The following is a 19,409-nucleotide window of genomic DNA, read 5'->3' as shown; positions in this document are numbered from 1 at the left end:
CTCCTGATCTGTGATGATTAATCCTGCATCTGCATAGATGCTGGTATTTCTCTCATGATTTGCTATGAAAGGAAGATGTTAGGCATAAGTTTACTGCCTAGAAATCCAGGTGTCCTCAGTTTACTCACAGGAGGTGTTGGCTTTGCAATGCTTCCCGTGCTCCAAGATGTACCCTTCTGCACAGTGGCACTGGTGATGGCCAATTCGGTCTTCACACATCTGGTCACAAACTCCCCATATCTGGCAATCATCAAAATCTGCCACATGGAAAATAAACATTTGCAATCAGGCTTACCCACATTTCTAGATTACCCTCTGAAAAAAAGTCTTAGACAAGCTATACAAGAATATGGTGATAACCCTGTCTAAATAAACATCCTCTGAAGGTAGCACAGATTCTAGGCATACGATAAAAAATAGGAATTTAAAACCAACATCTTCCTAGTAGGGAAAACCTAAAAGCACGTAAACATGTTTTTAAAAGTCCACATGAAAGATAACTTTATAGAAGACGCACAATGCTGCTCAGATTCATAGCTGTGTGGTATTGCATTTCATTGCTTAATGTTGGTTTATAAAATACCTGGATTTTTATATAAATGCTTCCCTTTAAAACTGCTTTACAATATGGTAGCCACCAGTCCTCTGTGGCTTCTTAGGTTTATATTTAGATTAGCTAAAATGAATTAAAAGTAATAATTCAATTTCTTAGTCACCCCTGCAACATTTCAAGTGCTCAGGGGCCATAGATGATTAGTGTTACCATACTGGAGAGCACAGATACAGAACATTTCCATCTTTGCAGAAAGTTCTATTGGCCAGTCCTACTTCAGAATAAAATAATACCTGCTTTATATCCAGTGCCTCAATAAAACACAAATGTGTGACTGCAATAAACCATTTGGAAAAGTCTATTTACCCAGCTGCCTTTCTTCTGACTTCAAAAAAATTATAACCAAAATTAAATTAAAATGAAAAACAACTTCTCTTCTGCTCATTAACTTATTACTCATTTCTTTAATAAGTGTTTATTGCATGCCCATACATGATAAAGCTCTACTCAATGCCATAAGTTCCAGAGTTTTACTGTGTAAAAAAGCAATTCAATATAATTAGCCAATAAACAATACAATATGGAGGTGTGGAACAACACAAGAGATAAAGAGTCTTTCTTAAAAACAGTGGATTTTAAGGGGTACAGAAATTGTGCTCTCCTTGGTAGACCAATGTCAAATTAACATTTCATCTGACCCTCCAAGTACACATCCATTCTTCACGCTCCCTCATCCTGCTCTCTTCCCTGGAAGGATGACCTCCTCAACCCATACATACCAACAGGGTTCCCATGCATGCCCTGGGCTTCAGAAAATCCTCCAGCAATTAGAATCCCTGAAATCGCTGTACCCTCAGGTCTAGGATCCTCCAGATTTCTAGAATCTAATTATACTTGCAGCAAATGTCAGAGTTGTGAATTGGATTCCACCACACCTGCTGGAGGGCCCGTCATCTGGTGACTCCTCAACAAGAAAGCTCAAGTCATGGGAATAAACTAATGGTTCTAGTTTTCCCGAATACAATAACATGGGCCCGCATAATTTTCTTTCCAAGGATTGTAAATTTAAAAAAAAAAAATGATCCAATTTGGACAAGATAAAAGGGCGCAGTCCTCTGTGAGTCTAAATAAAAAGCCCAGGTTGATCTGTCTTTTCTGTGCCCTCACCTCAGCCCTAGGAAAACAGTGTGCCTAAGGCTTCGCTTCAGTGGGAACAAAGTACAGGACATTCGCCCTCAAACTTCCAGAATGCCCTGACCTCATTTTTAATACAAAACCAAATAGACTGTGCTTAAGGGTCTGGAGGCACCTGGGAGGAGGCAAACAGAAGAAAACCATAGGTAGAAAAGGCATAACTAGAAATCTGGTGGAGCCAATGCCCCTCCTATCACCTGGGCTTCCAGTACTTTAAAGGTAAGAATAAGTGTACAAAAATCATGTCACTTTTAGTGACTGAATATATTAAACTATATTCTCCATTTGGAGAGAAATAAAGGCTACTTAATATCCACAGGTAATTAAACTGAAGAAAGTAGATGAGTATTTTCATGAGCACACGCAAGGTAGTAGAAACTAAATACATAAAACACTGCTTTACAATACCTACCTCCCACCCTGTTACTTTTCTTTCCTTTTTATTCTTGGTTCCCTCCAACTAACAAATGCTGCTTTGAAAATAATTCAGAAATCTCTTTCTAGCTTAGACTCTCTTGGGCGTGCTCTGATCCACCTGGCTATGTGAAATCCCACCATGCTGAATGACCTTCCTGCCCTAACTCTGCACCACGATGTTCTTCCGTCCACAAACAGCGCGTCCTGTCAATCAGAGACAGTAAGTTTGTACACTGCTTCAGCACGCCACCAGGCCGAGACTACCAGCAGCAGATAAATGGTAGAAAGACACAAGATTATTCAATTTTATTGTTAATTATCTTTGAGGCATTCACTGGTGGGCCATGTCTAAGGTGACAAATGTTGCATAGGTTTCTAACACCTGATGCCTCTGCACTGAGTCAGCCATGTGGATGGTGACAGACACACAAAGGGTATTTGTTGAACTGAAATGCTTGAAAGGACAAACCAAAGCAATTCTCATAAAAGCTCAGCTGAAATAAGTGTAACTGGCTTCATAATGTCATGCATTGAAACTAATGAGTTCTCTTTACAAAGGGAACACAATAGAATCTTCTTAGGAAATAAATGTGAAATAAATGTTAACCCAGCTTCAAAACTCAGGGGCAACAAATATGTTCTGGAAGGACAAGGAAGGTCACAGAAAAGACCTCTGCAGGTGATGGCTTCTCACATTCACAGAAGCCCTCCAATGTAGACTTCTGAGCTAACCTTCAAACGAGGTTATCTGCAGTAAAGTCCCAGGCACATACTGAACAAATTGAAAGGTGTTCACCATGGAACTTGAAACCAGTGTCCCAGCATCAGACCTCACTACTTCCAGTGGGCTATGAACTAAAGGTTTTCTGTAAAATCCTGAAATTATCTTGTGTACAATATTGCAAATTTTTGTATTACATTCATTAATAGGTTCAATGTAAAAACTGTCATGATACTTTTTCATTTCTTAATAGCTGCAAAAACAATTGAAGTGGCCTAGACCTCTAGCATACAAGAAGCCCGAGACACTTGGAAATATAACCTAAAGCTCTTCACAGACTTAGATATCAGGGAAAGATGTTGGAAAATGTGCTCTCTGAACTCCAGGGTAAGGAAAATAAAAAAAGACCAAACAGGCTGTGGGGATCACAAGACTGAAGTAAGGATTCTGAAAGAATAAATCACTTTTAACGAATACACACAAGGCCTATCAAGCTCCAACTGCAAGGCAATCCAGCCCCAACTCCTCTTTAGGGGTTGAAAAAGGAAAACTAGAGAAAAGCTGATGTAATACCAAGAATGTGGCTTCTGGTATTTCTATTGGAATTCCTTTTCTACTAAGAGAAAGGGGCAATGCCTGGACAACTAAAAGACTGGAAATAGGATTGGCAGCTGGGTGGTAGTAGAGGGGGGTGGGGAAGCCTGACATTTGCCAAAGACAAAGGAGCAGCCTCACACCCACAGATGAGCTGCACTCCCAGCAATGCCAGGGAGCACAGACAGGACTTCCAAAGTCAGTAAGCCTCCCAGCACAGGAGGACATGTGTGTGAAAAATATTTTTAAATTTCTTAAATGCATCCCCAGTGTAATTATGGTAATGATAAAACACAAAGAGGGTTCTGCAATCTTATTTAATGCCAGCTGCGGATCATAATGATTTATTTATAAAATGTTTTGAAATTATTAGAAACTTGGGGGCTTCCTTAAATAATTCAGAGTTCTCTAAGTCTTCAGGATCTCCCATGCTGACTTACAAAAAACACAAGAACTAAAAATGTCTTGTTGAATACAGTTTAAAAAAATAATCAGATCATGAGCAACCTTTGGGACATGGTTCCAGATATTAGAAACCTAAAATTATCCACTTTGAATACCATGAACACAAGCTCAATTGGATTCTTTTACTGGATGAAAAATCCCGTGTTTCTTGGCATATGACAGGTAAGTCAGCCCCACTGTCACAGTTCTCGTTAACCCTGAGGAATACTTTCTCAAGAATTCCAAGTTTAATGTCTTAAACCAGAGTTTATTTCTGGCACTAAAAGTTTTCCTGGCTATGAGTAGTTATTAAGATCAACCATAATGATGAAAGTATAATTAAGTTGGAAGCCATGAGCTGAGACTAAAGATAATAACTTCATTGGGTTTACCCAAATTCACTCTTTTTGGATAAATTATATTAACATTTTAGAAGTTATTTCAGAAAAGACACTTTTATAAAAGCATTTCTTATGTATACCACGTTTGTTTTAATCCAGAAAGCCCTGAAGAAGCTCAAATTTCTAACAAATATCAAAAGAACACAAGTGTCCTAGGAAAATTAATGTTAATGAATCATTTCCATTGCCTTCCAGATGCCTTTTCCCAACACCAGCAAAAATAAACTTTTTCATCAAACCTCTATGGTCACTACTTTTTGATATGTGAACAACTACATTTGTTGTTCACATATCAAAAATTAGAAAAAAGGGGGAAAACCAGGGCATTATAAATTCATGTCTAAATCCTAAAAACTGAAAATCAATGCTACTTAGCCATGTCTAATTGGCCCATCATAAGGCCCAATCTTAATCACAGTGGGATGCAATGCTGGCTCACATCAGATTAAAAAGCTTCCTTGTGGAAGAAAGTGTTCTTGTGGTTCAGATAGGACAGGTGCGGACAACACTTGGTGCACTGGTGCCTTGTTCAACACCAGCCATCAGCTGGCAGGAACATGATAGAGTTTGTTCTTGTAGAATGTTAGCTTCCAGCAGAGGTAAAAATCAAGGGGATTAACAACCAGCAGAGCATGGGCCAGAGTGGTCAGTGGAGCAGTGCCCTAGTGATCTGCTGTGTACCACTCTTTAGTTGCTGGATCTGGGGGAGGCCTGAGAACACTGTAGAGAGGCCAGGGGAGCAGGGTAGGGTACGTTACAGAGTTGAAGGCAGCAGCTGTATACCAACTGCATGGAAGTATTTCAGTATTTAATAACCTATAGGCTGTTCCAACCTGTGTCCAAATACTTAAAAAGAAAACACAGCAAAACTATCTCCATCATCAGGTAGTAAACAGGCATCCATGTAGCAAGTCAGCTCATCACAGGACCACTCTTTTGCCTTGTGCACCTCGCAAAAACTTCTCAGAGTTAAAACTTCATAATGTCCAGGTTTTCTGTGAGGACTGTTGCTCTTTGTTATACAGACCATCACTCCTATCCACAAGCACAGACTCCTTTTTGTCAAAGATTGTAGAACCCATCAGTGTGGCAAGCACTGTGATGAAAGACCAGGCGCTCCCACCTGTCACTTACCAACACATTTTCGGGTGTTATTTTGGTCAGCAACGTAACCTGGGGGACAATAGCATGCTCCTCCAAATGGGGCCACGTGGCATTGATACTCACAGCCAAAGAAAGGACACAAACTCACATCTGAACAGAGAAAAACATTTTGTTGAATGAATGGTCACTTCTGAACAAGACCCACTTACCTATGAATAAATGAGCATGCAGTCAAAACACAGTGTCTGTCACATTCAAGCCTTACAGCAAGATTACGGTACAGAAGTTCAATTCATATTTTAAAAAGTCCTTATTAAAGTTATAACTATAGCCCTGCCTGGTATGGCTCAGTGGATGGAGTGCAGGCTGAGAACCAAACAGTCGCCACTTTGATTCCCAGTCAGGGCACGTGCCTGGGTTGCCAGCCAGGTCCCCAGTAGGGATCATACATGACAGGCAACCACACATTGATACTTCTCTCCCTCTCTTTCTCCCTCCCTTCTCCTATCTCTAAAAATAAATAAATAAAAACTTTTTTAAAAGTTATAACTATGTACAAGTATAAGTCATCATAAAAAGCTGTTTATGAAAAAATCAGGTCATAAGTCTTTGTGTCTACGTAAGAGAAGGGGCCGAAAATTCCCAACTGACAGAATTGACAATAACATCGAAACATTAACTGTGGCTAGTTTCAAATGGTGGGATTTCAGGTGACTATACATATTTTTCCTGTTAATTTTATTTTTTATTTTGTATTTTATTTTGTACTATTTTTATTTTGCACTATGACTATATATTTCTTGTTAATTTTTAAAGCTCTTTAAAAAGAGCTCCTAAATAAAATGGGGGCAGGGGAAGAATGCCATGTAAGTCTCTGCATATTTAAATATTACAAGTTTTTTCAAGGGGAAAAAAAGAGGCCTTAGGGTTACAGGTACATAGTTACTTAAAGGCAAGTACTAGATAATTTAGAGTGTACCACTGATGAAATCAAGGTCAAAAATTGTTATTCTCTTTCAGGACAGTGAGATGTCCACAGAATTCATGGGTTGATGGTGGGGTGAATATTTTACAGCCCCAGAAAAAAAAGAAGAAAAAAGTTAACTCAAAGTGTATATCCCAAAAACAGAAACTCCTTTTTTTAGTATGGTCAGATTAAGACTTTTTCCATAATTATAAGCAAGGGAATAAAATTTCCCTTAAAGTCATTAAAATTGCCATTAAAACTATTCTGCCCACCCTAGCCAGTGTAGCACAGTTGGTTGGAGCATCATCCCATAATCAGAAGGTTGTGGGTTCAATTCTCGATCAGGACACATGCCTAGGTTGTGGGTTCACTCCCTGGTCCAGGTGCATACAATCCAGTCCAGGTGCAACCAATAAATATTTCTTTCGTATTTATGTTTCTCTCCCTCATCTCTCCCTTCCTCTCTCTCTAAAACCTTTGAAAAAAAAAATGTCCTCAGGTGAGGATTAAGAAAAATATTCTGCCTGGGTAGTAGAAAAATAAAGGCACTAATATTTGAAGCACCTCCCATCAAGAGATGGAGTCCGTTTCTTTAATTCATTGAATCTGTACTTGGCCAAGTGGCTTGCTTTGGCCAATAGACATTTAGCAAACATGATATAAGCAAAGGCTTAAAGAACTTGTGCGCTAAGGTTTGCCCTTTCTACCACCAAGCCTGGACTAGCCAAAACTTTTATCACCACATCCTGACAAGGGAATGAGCTGGTCTAGGTCAGAAGAACTACCCAGCCAGACAACAGAACTGTGAGAAATAATAAATGTTTGCTGGTTTAAGCGACTAAGTCTTGGGATAGTTGGTTAGGCAAACACCAACTGACAGTCTCTATATTTGGGATTCTGTTATAGAAAAACAGAGGCATGTTTATCTGAAAGATACCCAGACAAATTTCCATCCTCACCACAACGTCGTTGTGCAGTTTCATTGGCTTCATCTTCTCCTGAGGGACAATCAAAAGTTCCATCACAAACTTTTGCAATTGGGATGCATTTTCCAGACTTTGGACAAGCCCATTCACCTGGGTAACATTTATGAAAATGATGAGGACTGCTTTCTGTGGAGGGAAAAAAAAAAACAAACAAGAAAGTTATGGGCCACATGAGAAGGGGAGCCAGCTCTTTTTTAATCCATGGTTAAGAGGGGACATAGATCAGGCAGAAGTCTACAAATGACCTATGTTTTAAAATAAACTTGAACCCTCTAACTCTATCAATAGACTTTTACTGAGTTTCTAAGGAGTGGCAAAATGGAATTAAGTTTCATTCTTTCTGGGGGGAAGGCAGCCCCCAGCCAGGTTATAAAAGTAAGATGCAGATATGGATCTGAATTATCAACAAACCAGACGAACAATGCCTAGAAGAGGATTCAGTTATTTAAATCATGAATTATAGAACTAGGTCTATTAAAGTAACACCAGGTTTCCTGCATTTTTATTTTGTTCTTGTTTTTGTCTTTTTTGGTTGTTTGCTTTGTTTCCTTAGTGAAACGTCAACAGTGCAAGAAAAACTATAACTCAAATGTGGGAAGACTACTTGTTGGAACACAGAAATGTGAAACCAGTGGACGTGCCCAGAACAAGCATCATTCTTCCATCTGGGGCTGCAACAGTACAAGTGACTTGCTTTATGGTGTGGGTGTCAGTGACTTTCTGAACCAGAAGAGGTACTGCCGAGTGAAGAAGGTGACTATCATTGGCAATTTCCTTCTCATAGAACCTTTAAAGGTGTCCCTGGATAGCAGCCCCTCCTGCAAATACCAATCCCTAACTCCAACTCTCGAGTTACCCCTGTGGCCTCTCTTCCACCACTGGATGTCAGTCACCCATTATTTGGAAATCAAAATTTGAAAACAAAAGAAAACTGAATTTAACTTTTACCAAAGTTCAAAGTCATTTTTAAAGGTTTGAGGACAAATCGCATTTTTCCCTCTTTTCACCCTTCCCCATCATACTTCTTTGCTATAGATAAGTCTAGTTAAATAAGCAGTCTTAAAAAGAAACAGTAAGCTATTGAAGGCAGGGGAAGTGCCCTACCTATTTTGCCCTAATAACAGAGGGAGGAAATTATCATTTATGTTATATTTGCATTCTGAGTCTTTTTAGGAAAAGCTAGTGGAGTCACCTTCTTCCCACCCACTAAGTCCCTTAAATCCCAGACAATCCTGAGACTTGCTTGTCACACAGATAATTTCTAACAATGAAAAGGGAAAAACAAGTTCTGGAAAACAGTTTAAGAAAATGCTTTTCTATCAGAATCTCTTACCACATCCATCTTCATCTCCATTATCCGTGCAGTCATCGTCTCCATCGCAAACCCAGTTTTGATTAATGCAGTGGCCATTGGGGCAAGTGAACTGATTGCCTTTGCAGGTCCCGTAGTCTGGAAAAAAACAACAGCTGACCTCCAAAGACACAAATCACTTGGAAAAACTCAAAGTGCTCATATCATTGCCTTAATAGAGCTTTTAGAAACTGATTTTTCTGCATCAACTTAGTTCCCTAAGTATCTTGACAAAAATGTAAAAAAGAAAGAAAGGAAGGAAGGAAGGAAGGAAGGAAGGAAGGAAGGAAGGAAGGAAGGAAGGAAGGAAGGAAGGAAGAAAGAAAGAAGAATAAAAGAAAGAAAGAAATAAAAGAAAGAAAGAAAAGAAAGAAAATAGAAAGAAAAGAATTGAAAGAAAGAAAGGAAAGAAAGAAAAGAAAGAGAGAAAAAGAAAATAGGAGGATACTGCTACAAGAGTAACATACTCCCTTTTGTCCAGGACTGAACCCCCGTGCTTAGTCTATGCTTCCCAAGATTCAAAATAAGATAGTATGGCCCTGGCTGGTGTGGCTCAGTTGGTTGGAGCATCGTCCCATACACAAAAACGTTGGGGATTTAATTCCTGGTCAGGGCACATACCTAGGTTGCAAGTTCAATCCCTGGTCAGGGCACCTTTGGGAAGCAACCAATTGATGCTTCTCTCTCACATCAATGTTTCTCTCTTTCTTTCTCCCTCCCTTCCTCCCTTTAAAATCAATACACATATTTTTTTAATTAAAAAAATAAGACAGAATGCTATAGGTAGGCACTGAACAGAGAAGGCAGACTGATAAAGATGCTACAGATACACCAATGGCTAATATTCTCCTACTGTACCACAACCAAAGGACTCTCAGTCACCCATCTCATGACATCACCTTCTCTTTAATACAGTCTCTAAAATAAACCTAGGTGCCAGAAAAGAAATCAGGCATGGCTCATAGAAAATCAGGATAATATTGAAAATATGGAACAACACAGAAGGTATAGGTACCAAGCCATCAAAATGGGTGTGGAGAAAAAAAATCACATATTCCAATAAATAAATGACCACAAAAAGCTGGCAACTTATAGAAATTAGCAAGACACTCTCACAGAGATTCCAAGTCATATATTCCAAAAAAATGAGTGCACAGGTAGCAACAATAAGAGATGGTTTGCACTGCAGGCAACAGCATAAAAGAAAAAGTAGAGTTAGAGTGGAAAGTGGAAGCAACAGCAGCCACCTGAATTACAATGAAACTTTTCCGACCCTCCAATTTCAATGTGGTAAGAATTTCAAAGTAAAGGGGAAAGTTAGGGTCATTGCTTTTAGGGACCTTCCTCTCCCTTCTCTCACTCTACTATCGAGGTTATCAGACCCATTCCTGAGGCAGGGGTAATTTGAGAGTCCAGTGATTCAATACACCCTGTACCCTTGTAGCATAAGGAAAGAATGCAAACTGTCCATCAGCAACCCTTCAACTCTACACAGATTCGTGGAAGATAAAGAAGCCCAGGTTCAGTAACATTGCTGAGGCTCATGCCATGGGCCCTAAATGAACTTCTGGCTCCCTCTGCCATCAGACATAGTGACCCTTTTGTTTGAGAAGAGTAACACATTGGTAGAGGGGATAACCACTCTTAACAACAGAACCCAACACAAAGAAATCACCGTACTGCAAGAATGTTCATCACTGCCGTCTTCACAGTCTGGGAATCGGTCACAGACGTAGTTATGAGAGAGGCACTCCCCACTGCCACACTGAAACTGGTTGTGGGAACATACTTCAGCTGGGATGCAAAGTTAAGAAGGGGAAAAAAGGAGAAAATTTTAATTCCACCGTGACCATTTAATCTCATAGGAAGGTTCGGTCTCAAGTTTAAGAAGAGATTCTTATGGAGCAGGAGTAAGTTGGTAAATGTCTAACAACCAGTTCTTCGGGGACAAAAAGACCCTGACTTATAGTGTCTCCAAGTTTCCATGGTGTAAATACTCCCACCACGGCTGATTTCAAGCTACCAACATGAACTCATTGAACATAAACTTGTGAAGAGACATGCATAACTGGCCAATAGAAACCAGCTTCAGAACATCCCGTGCACGTTACTTACAGCAGTTGTGTTCATCAGACAAGTCTCTGCAATCAATTTTCTGATCACATCTCTGACTGATGTTATAGCATGCTCCATTGGCACAAGTCAGCTGCTCACATGCTGGGTACCCTAAAGGAACGGAAACAGAACACAAACCTTAAGTTAAGACATTCCTATAACAAACACTTCCTGAGTGACTAGTATGTGCCAGACATTAAACGCTGAGCCTGTATTGGTAAAGAAAAGAAACATGAGACAATAGTTGGATAGGGGAGAGACACTGATCAAGTCATGACACAAAGAGCAAATGACAAACTGGGTTAAGTGCTACTGGGGGAGTGCGCAGTGCTGTGGGAGTGCATAGCAGGGGGTCTGGGAGCCCAGGGAAGTCTCCCCTGAAGAACTGACTTACTTGTGAGCTCAGAGGTGAAGAATGAGAATGAATATAACTTACTTGAAAATGGAGATTTCTCTTACTTAATACAAATAACATCCCAGGGAACCACTGTACCACCGCACATGCTTTGGGAAATGAAGGGCCATTTCTTTCGCTGGAGGGCCAAAGAAAGAAAGCAGTCCTACAAGTCAGCAGACCTGGGACTTGGAGTGCCACTCAGTAGTTACATACTCTTACTCAAAGCTGCTCATGCTCTCTGCGTCATCACTTCCTTAGCCACACATCTGGGTAATTTACTTCATAGGATAAAGGACCTCGAAAGACAGTATCTAGTAAAGCACTTTGAAAAGAGTAATGGGCTCTACAAGCACAAAAAAAATGGTTAATACATTATGCACATAAGGCCACCTCACTGCTATCAACTAGATGCTTAATCCTGGTTTTCTAGAGCACGACGGAAAAAAATCAGGGTATCTCTCACAGAGATAGATAACACGCTGTCAGTCTCCTCCCTGCGCATCCCCAGATCTGGCATTTACTTCCAAGTATTTCTGATGATCCCTAACTATAGGCTTCATTCTGTTGGTTCGTTATCTATTTCCCCTATGACACAAAACCTCTGAGAACATGGACCCTTTCTACTCACTTTAAAATCCCCAACACAGGGACTGGGTCCTTACTTTGTATGCTCAAGAAATGATCAACATTGCTATTGAGTTACTACAGGGGAACTTTTTAGTTAAAAAGTTTTTAAAATATTTTTAAATTCAGCCTTTTAAGATCTTTTCATCCCCTCCTCACAAATATGATGTATTTCTTCATTTGACTATTTTTTTCATTAAAGATTATTTGCATAATGCCTCTGGTTGTCTTCAAATTTCTTTTTAACTTAGGAAAAGATATGTCATAGGATCTCAAAGACAAGACAGCAGAGTCCCACTATGAGGACCAACTTTGCCTGAAGGAGCCAATTGGGAGGTTTCATAGACAGAAACAGATACATCAGGTAACCCCTCGAACAGCCCCAAAGTCTCCTTCCAGCAGGAGCAGTGTGTAGGATTCTGTGCTGAAACTGTAGTAAACCCATCCCATGTTAGCAAGCCGCACTTTTAAAAAGATAAACTCACAAGTAACTTTTTTCCATTCTTTGTATAGTGAAGGAATAAACCCAAATATTCTCACCTCTAGAAGCTCAAAAGTAGTCCACTGTCTTTAAATAGCTAAATTCCCAAAGTTGCATGTAGTCAATCATATATTAAAATGGAAGGTATTTTAAAATGGGTGATTAAAATTTTAAATTTTTTCTAAACTTTATTTCTTAATAGTCCAGGAATCAGCTAGTGGTTAGGATTACTGCCATCTTTTTATCATTGCCATGGTATGCACTGCAAGGGTGCCTTCAAAGAGTCACACCACTTTGTTTATTAATTCTCCCTTCGAGAGATGCAAAAGGCCAGTTGAGTCAAGCAAGCAATTCCCTTCCGCCTGTGTGCTGGATGGCGCTTCCAGTTAGCATGTTATCTAACCTTTAAGAGCAGCTGAAAGCAGGAGAGGAATCTCAGAAAATTCAGCTCTTTGCAAAAGATAAGATATCTCGGGGGGGGGGGGGGGGGGGGTTATTTGGACTTGGACTGTGACTACCTCATTTAAAGTGCTTATCATAGATATGAAGGATCTGGGACAAATGTGCTGGGCAGATATCTCGTTCTCCCTGTCCTGCTTTTTAGGAACCACTGCCATAAAACTAAAGAGGGAAGAACTGAACCAGTATCCATTGACATGACTAACAGTTTGCTGACATGGCTCACCCCCCACAACAAACAACAGGCCAGCTTGATGTCATCTGGAGTGCGGTGATGGTCAGAGGTCAGTGGTCCAACACTTGGAATGAGGAACAAACAGCTTTCTTTTCTCCATCCATGCTGATAACAAATCTCTCTCAGTCAGCTTGGGACCTGCCTCAACCCCTGCACACCTCTGGTCTCTTCTGTGTGTAGTTAACCAAAGGTACATGCCCATAGGAAAGACTACACAGGGCTACCTGACTCCATTAATCACTGAAAATATTTGGAAGTCTCTTTCCAAAGTTATTTCACTTTGGAGACCCACACAGAGGGCACAGGACAGCTTCTACTCACCTCAAAGATTTCTATTGCTACAGATGTTATAATGAGTTTCAACCTACCCAAGGAAACAAGAAGTCACACTACTTGGGATTGGGAGAACATCTAAAAATCTTATCTTTTGCTGTATTTGCTTGGCAAGTCTGAGTCTAGATAGGCTTGTAAACTTTTTTCTATGGAGCAAAGCCATCATGCATCTTAAATGTCCTGCAGGATTTTAAGGGAAAGTACAATAAGAAAGGAGTTAATATACAAAAACACCAGAGAAACTCATCATAAGTCTTGTCTTAATGTAAAGATTGACAAGTAACAGTTAACTAAGCCCCAGGCCTCTGAAGTTTACCTGACACAAATATGTGAGAACACCCTTGCACACCCTTGGTCTCACCACGTCTTCTCTCTGCCTTCCTTATTTTCTCCAAATTCCAAATGAAATATGTAGTTTGTTCCCCCCAAACTGGGAGCTGTCCCAAAATATATATATAAGATTTGCACTTGAAGATTTTTTAAATTTTTCTCTGCTAATGATTTGGTTTGTAGCACGCAAGTTCCATGCTATAGTTCTACTCAGGGGTGTCCAATCTTTTGGCACCTCTGGGCCACATGGGAAGAAGAAGAGTTGTCTCAGGCTACATATGAAATACATTGTGACACATAATCACAAAAATATCTCATAACGTTTTAAGTAAATTACGATTTTGTGTGGGGCCACATTCACAGCCATCCTGGGCCACATGTGGCCCACAGGCTGCGGGTTGGACACCCCTGGTTGTCCAGAACCAAGGTGGAAGGTGTGGCTTGAGGAGCTCACAGGCCTCCCGGATGCAAACTGTTCACAGCTGAGTAAGATACAAACATTGGGCACCACTCTTTATTATCTTAACAAGAAGCCTGTAAATATATATTCTATTCTCAGAATTTGACAAAATGGCCAAAAAACACGTAGCAAAGACAATAAATTGATTATAAAGAAAGAGAAGGCATCTTAAAGGTAGATTGTGAAACTTAAGCCAAAATTTAAGAAAAAGAAAAAGTTACTGATGCAAGTTCTGCCCAGCACCTGGGGCTTTTTCAAGATCCTAGAGTCATCCTTTATAAGTTACTGTACCATACTCTGGTTCCAAGGCAGGCTAATCCAAAGTAACTATTTGCCAGAAAAAAAAGTTTACTAATTTAGCCACCAGCACTTAGTTGCAAGTACTACTCACAAAGTTAAATAAGCACTAACAATAACAATAACTAATTACATATACTGAAAACTGTGTGACAGAAACTAAGAAGTACTCAATGTGTATAAACTCATTTCAGCCTTATAACAACCCAGTGAGGCAGATACTATTATTACTCTCATTTATAGATTTATATTTTATGCATTTTACATATGTGCCTCTCTGAGGCACAGAGCAGTTATATAATTTGAAAAAGGTCGTACAGCTGGTGACCTGGAGACCCGGAACCCAATCCAGAGGCAGTCTGGCTCCACGATGCCTGCTCCTAACCACTACAGCAGATACTGCTACTGCTCCTAAGCTTCAAAGTGACAGAAAGAAGCAAAACATTACAGAAGAATGAAATCAAATCAAAGTAAATAGAACATCTTAAAAAGATAACATGAAAAGAAAGAGAGTAAGCCAAGGGGAAAAAGTTTTTCTTTCTTCCCTTCAGTATTCCATTCTACCTTGGGAAATCTGGAGAAGTGAGAGCAATTCTAAATTTCAACAAGTTAGAGCATTTTCTACTAAAGACTTCAATCTCTTATAATTTAGGAATTCCAGGAAACCCTATGCTAAGGAATACAGTTTTCCTGAAGCATCAAGACAAAAAAAAAAGACTACAAAGTAGCTAGAGACCCACATCCTCTCCCCACCCTCCCATCCACGCCCCAGGACAATTCAAGCCCCGGAAGTAACTGCCACCAGGGACTGGCACTGAGTCCGTGCAGTAATATGCAAGAAAACAACAGAGAGGCATTTCTTGCTTCTTCCAAAAATAATGGAAGAAGCTGCTTTCAATAAAAAGCATATATATAACAGGATTTACAAAATGGAAATACCCATTCAGCACCTTGGAAAGGGAAAGCAAATATAGTCTTCCCAGGGCTGGTAGAACTGGACTGACATCAAGTTTAGTCTGAGCAGCTTTCAGGAAACTGAAGTAAAAAATGCAAACACATTAAGTTATCTAGTTTTCCTGACCCTGCTCGCTTTGAACTAGTGAGTCTTTACTTTCGAGTCTCTATCCATGCTGACTGATCTTAGACCTAAATCAGAAATGTGACTGAGAGGCTTGCTCCAAAGATTTTGGATCTACAGCACCTCTTTCCTCCCAAACACATCACCAAAATCTGCATAGAAGGTAAAGACTGACATGGTTCTATTAGTAAAAAAATAATAATAAAAATCTCACATGAGCTCTACTACAGGAGTTATTGACCAACAAGATAGCAAATTGTGCATCAAATGCTCCAAGGAATAGTGTGAAGAAGTAAGATGGCTTTTCATGGGTTGTCAAATACTTATAATGCACACCAGTTTCATGGTATTGGCTCCATACAGGAGTGATAGGGCTCTGTTTTCATTCAGGGTCACCCAGCACCTTAGTCCCACTCCTGTCTCTTCCTGACATTTACCCCCAGTGACTTATGTGGGAAAAACAAACAGGTAACATCTATCCAAAGAGACCAGAAAACTAGCTATATACCCCAGAATTTTGAGAATGGCCACTTTCAAACCACAACTCAGAAATGGTGTAGCTCAGTTTCCCTGCTGGGAATTCGACCTCAGATAATTGAGTGCTCATCATTGCCGGGTGAGCATCAGTACGCTAGCCACCAGTTATCCCATAGTTAGGATTTAATTCTATCCAACATATTGTTGAAATCCACTTTTCTAGATACTGTGCTAAGAATTGAATAAAGAAAGAAACAAAATTACAGGTAAAACACAAAGTCTCAGAGCTTTTTAAAAAAAATATTTCATTCGGCCCAGGCCGGCATGGCTCAGTGGATTGAGTACTGGCCTGCAAACCAGAGTCACCGGATGGATTCCCAATCAGGAAACCTGCCTGGGTTGCAGGCCAGGTCCCCAGTAGAGGACACATGAAAGGCAACCCACACTGATGTTTCTCTCTCTCCCTTTCTCCCTCCCTTCCCCTCTATCTAACAATAAATAAATAAAAATTTTTAAAAAGATATTTCACTCAACAAATAATTACTGCAGACCTACAGGAGTACTAGGTACTAGGGAGAAAAGGGTGGACTTCATAAAGCCCTTACTCTCATAGAATTTAGAATTTATTTGGAAGGACAGAAAGAAATTAAAACAAATCTCATATAGAAAAATGTTATGGCAATATAGCAGGGCAGAATGATAAAGAGGGACAGTTCGGAGTAGTTCTCTGATAAGGAGATATCTGGACAAGAACCATAAGGTTTCACAAAGTGGAGGTGGGTGGTAGCAATTTTCCAGAGACTGCCGGAGGTGGAGGTGAAGGACTGATTTTTCAGTGAGTTCAAGAAGGAAAGGAAGAGAGGAAATGGAGACTGATTGAAGACAATCCTATGTAACTTTGTTGTAGACGGGAGCAGAGAAACTGGGCAACAGCTGAGGGGGATACATAATGTGCTTGAATGATGGAGACTCAGTAAGAAATATTTCTCTTTTTTCAAGGTTTTGGGGCTGTGAGAATGTTAAACAGGCCCATCTGTGAGGTGATGTGTGAGATGAGGCCAGTCTCTGCTTCTGCTCTCTCACCTCGAGTAGAGAGGGGACAACAAGAGCAAGACTTGTTGGGCAGCTTACATGTGCTGTGCAGCTGAGTCTGAAGAACAAACATATTTTTCACGAGCCATCATAGTCCGCAGAGCAATTCTGACCGTTCTCTCTATTCCCCTCCAACTCTTCCCCCAGGTAGAGTTTCAGCAGTTAGGTATATAAAGGAAAATGTTTAAATTTCGAAGAACAGAAAGTCAGTAGAAATAAAGCTTCAGGGACAAAGCAGCCCCCGTTGCAGGCAGACCAAATACTGCTGATTACCAGCAAGAAAGCCTTCATTGTAACAGGGATTTTACCCTTTCTTTGGCATTCCTAAGTAACAAAAGAGACGTGCTACAAACTACTGACAATTAGCAATAGTTTACTCACACCAAAATCATTCTAATATGGTACTTAATAAAAACAAAATAATCTGTTGACTTAACGGGAGAAAAATGTACTATTTTTGAGCAACCAAAAGTCACCACAATATATTAATTGAATGAACCATAATTGCTGCATTGTTCTGATGTTTATCTTAGACTCTGCATGAGTGGTTTTCCTGGATGCTAATCCCATTAGAAGTAAAAATGGACTACAGTTTGAATCTCTGTTCCCTGAAAAAAAAAAAATTTAATTGAGAATTTGTTTAATAGCAGGTACCATTTTACAGATGGCCAGATTGAAGAGTAAAATAATTTAGGGGAAAAGAAGCTATCACTTGTGGTACAGATTTTTGTATGTATTATTCAGAAATAGTTTTCTAACAGTCAAATAACCAAAAACTCCTTATGCAGAGGGGAGCACAGCAGACAAAAAGACCAAACACAATAAGAAACCTCTATACTACACCAAATTTATGTCAAGGGTAACCTTTTTAATGGGAGTTTAATACCCTTGCCTTCCTCACCATCTCACCCACTCTCTTGCCTCCCCTCTCCCTGCCCCCCTGAGAGGACTCTGACACTCCATGCTTTGTTCTGTGCAAGGAATGCCTGGAATGGACACAAGGTGCCCTGTCTTGGAACTCCCTGTCCTGATCTTATAAGCTTGAGAGGGTGGTACTATGACCTAGGGGTCTGATCTGACAGTCAAGACTATGCACTAAGAGGCAAGCTTCCTGATCCTTTCAAATATTAGGGGAAAAGAATTAGTCCTTTTTTTGGAGCTTTTCTAATACCCATTACGATATTTAAGTGGTTTCTAGGTGTTTAATGCATTAAGATCTATTCCTATAGAAAACCTACTTCTGAGAAATAGAAAATAAAAGTCATAGTCATAAGCTGATTCTCAGTTTGTACTCAAGTATTGATCCCTATACCCCCTAAGTGCAGAAACAACAGAATAAAGTGTTGTATCTCACAAAATGATTTGTAGCCAAGTCAAGCTTAATCCCTGATCATGCAGGGACATTCTACTTTCAAACTTCTGATAAACAGCTCCTATATAGCTGAAGGGACATTTAACATAGCTACTTGCCTCTAAGACGAATGGCTGCTAACATCACGTTATGCACCTGCTCTTGGAAATATACACCTTATATACAAAGTATGTTGCTCACACACACATGAAATAAATCCTTGCATCATCTATGCAAGCCTCTACAATAGGGATATTCTGAACTAGAGCAGGGAAAGGGAGGACATCTGTCTCTTAGAGGAGAGACACAGAAACTAACTCTAAAAGATACATTTTATTTGGATTTTGATTTAATTACACTCTACATATCTGGTTCTCTTTCCTTAACAAATCCTTGTTTCACCGGTTACTTGTATTTTTTTTTTAAAAATGCAAGCAAAAACTTGATTAAAAACTCCTGCCCAGATAGTTTATAAAACTCACTTTCTTTCCTTCATTCCTTTCTATAACAGCTGCTTGCATGCTCATACTATGCCAGCTTTTTTTCCGGAAGGTCCTTTGTCAGGCAGTTAGTTGTACTAGTGACTTTAGACTTGGCTACAGGCTTTTCACATGGAATAAATCCAAACAGTCTGTTTTAGCTGCCTTTTATTTTGCCTGAAGTAGCATTTCCTTCAGTCCTATTGCACTTGCAATAAAGCACTCATTTTTATCCACTTGTAAATAAGGAATAAAGACACAGACTATTGGCTGGTAGCACAGGCCGGGCTGCTGGTTCTCTCCCAGACTTGCACAAGGTAGAACTTTCTCCTTCTGTAAATGAAGTCCTTCATGAAGAAAAATCACCAGACTGGGAATCAGAAGATGGGTTGAGCACTAACTCTGCCACACATCATACAGCCTTGAACAGGACACTCTACACCTTGCAGTTTTAGATTCCTTATGTACA

At 39.9% G+C, this 19,409-nt stretch overlaps 1 protein-coding gene across 1 annotated transcript in view; it reads right to left on the bottom strand.

Moving 5' to 3' along the window:
* LRP2 (LDL receptor related protein 2) overlaps positions 1 to 19,409 on the bottom strand; it is a 199,470-nt gene that overhangs the window by 132,582 nt on the left and 47,479 nt on the right. Inside the window, exons 5-10 of the mRNA XM_036023343.1 lie at positions 10,848 to 10,958; positions 10,413 to 10,526; positions 8,715 to 8,831; positions 7,355 to 7,507; positions 5,459 to 5,578; positions 129 to 257 (exon numbers count right to left, since the gene is read on the bottom strand). Coding sequence (XP_035879236.1) covers positions 129 to 257; positions 5,459 to 5,578; positions 7,355 to 7,507; positions 8,715 to 8,831; positions 10,413 to 10,526; positions 10,848 to 10,958 — 744 coding nt within the window. The remainder of the gene's footprint in view (positions 1 to 128; positions 258 to 5,458; positions 5,579 to 7,354; positions 7,508 to 8,714; positions 8,832 to 10,412; positions 10,527 to 10,847; positions 10,959 to 19,409) is intronic.

The sequence above is a fragment of the Phyllostomus discolor genome, chromosome 4 (assembly GCF_004126475.2).
Source record: "Phyllostomus discolor isolate MPI-MPIP mPhyDis1 chromosome 4, mPhyDis1.pri.v3, whole genome shotgun sequence".
NCBI lineage: Eukaryota > Metazoa > Chordata > Mammalia > Chiroptera > Phyllostomidae > Phyllostomus > Phyllostomus discolor.
The sequence above is the reverse complement of the archived record's forward strand: the minus strand, read 5'-3'. Positions and strand labels throughout refer to the sequence as shown.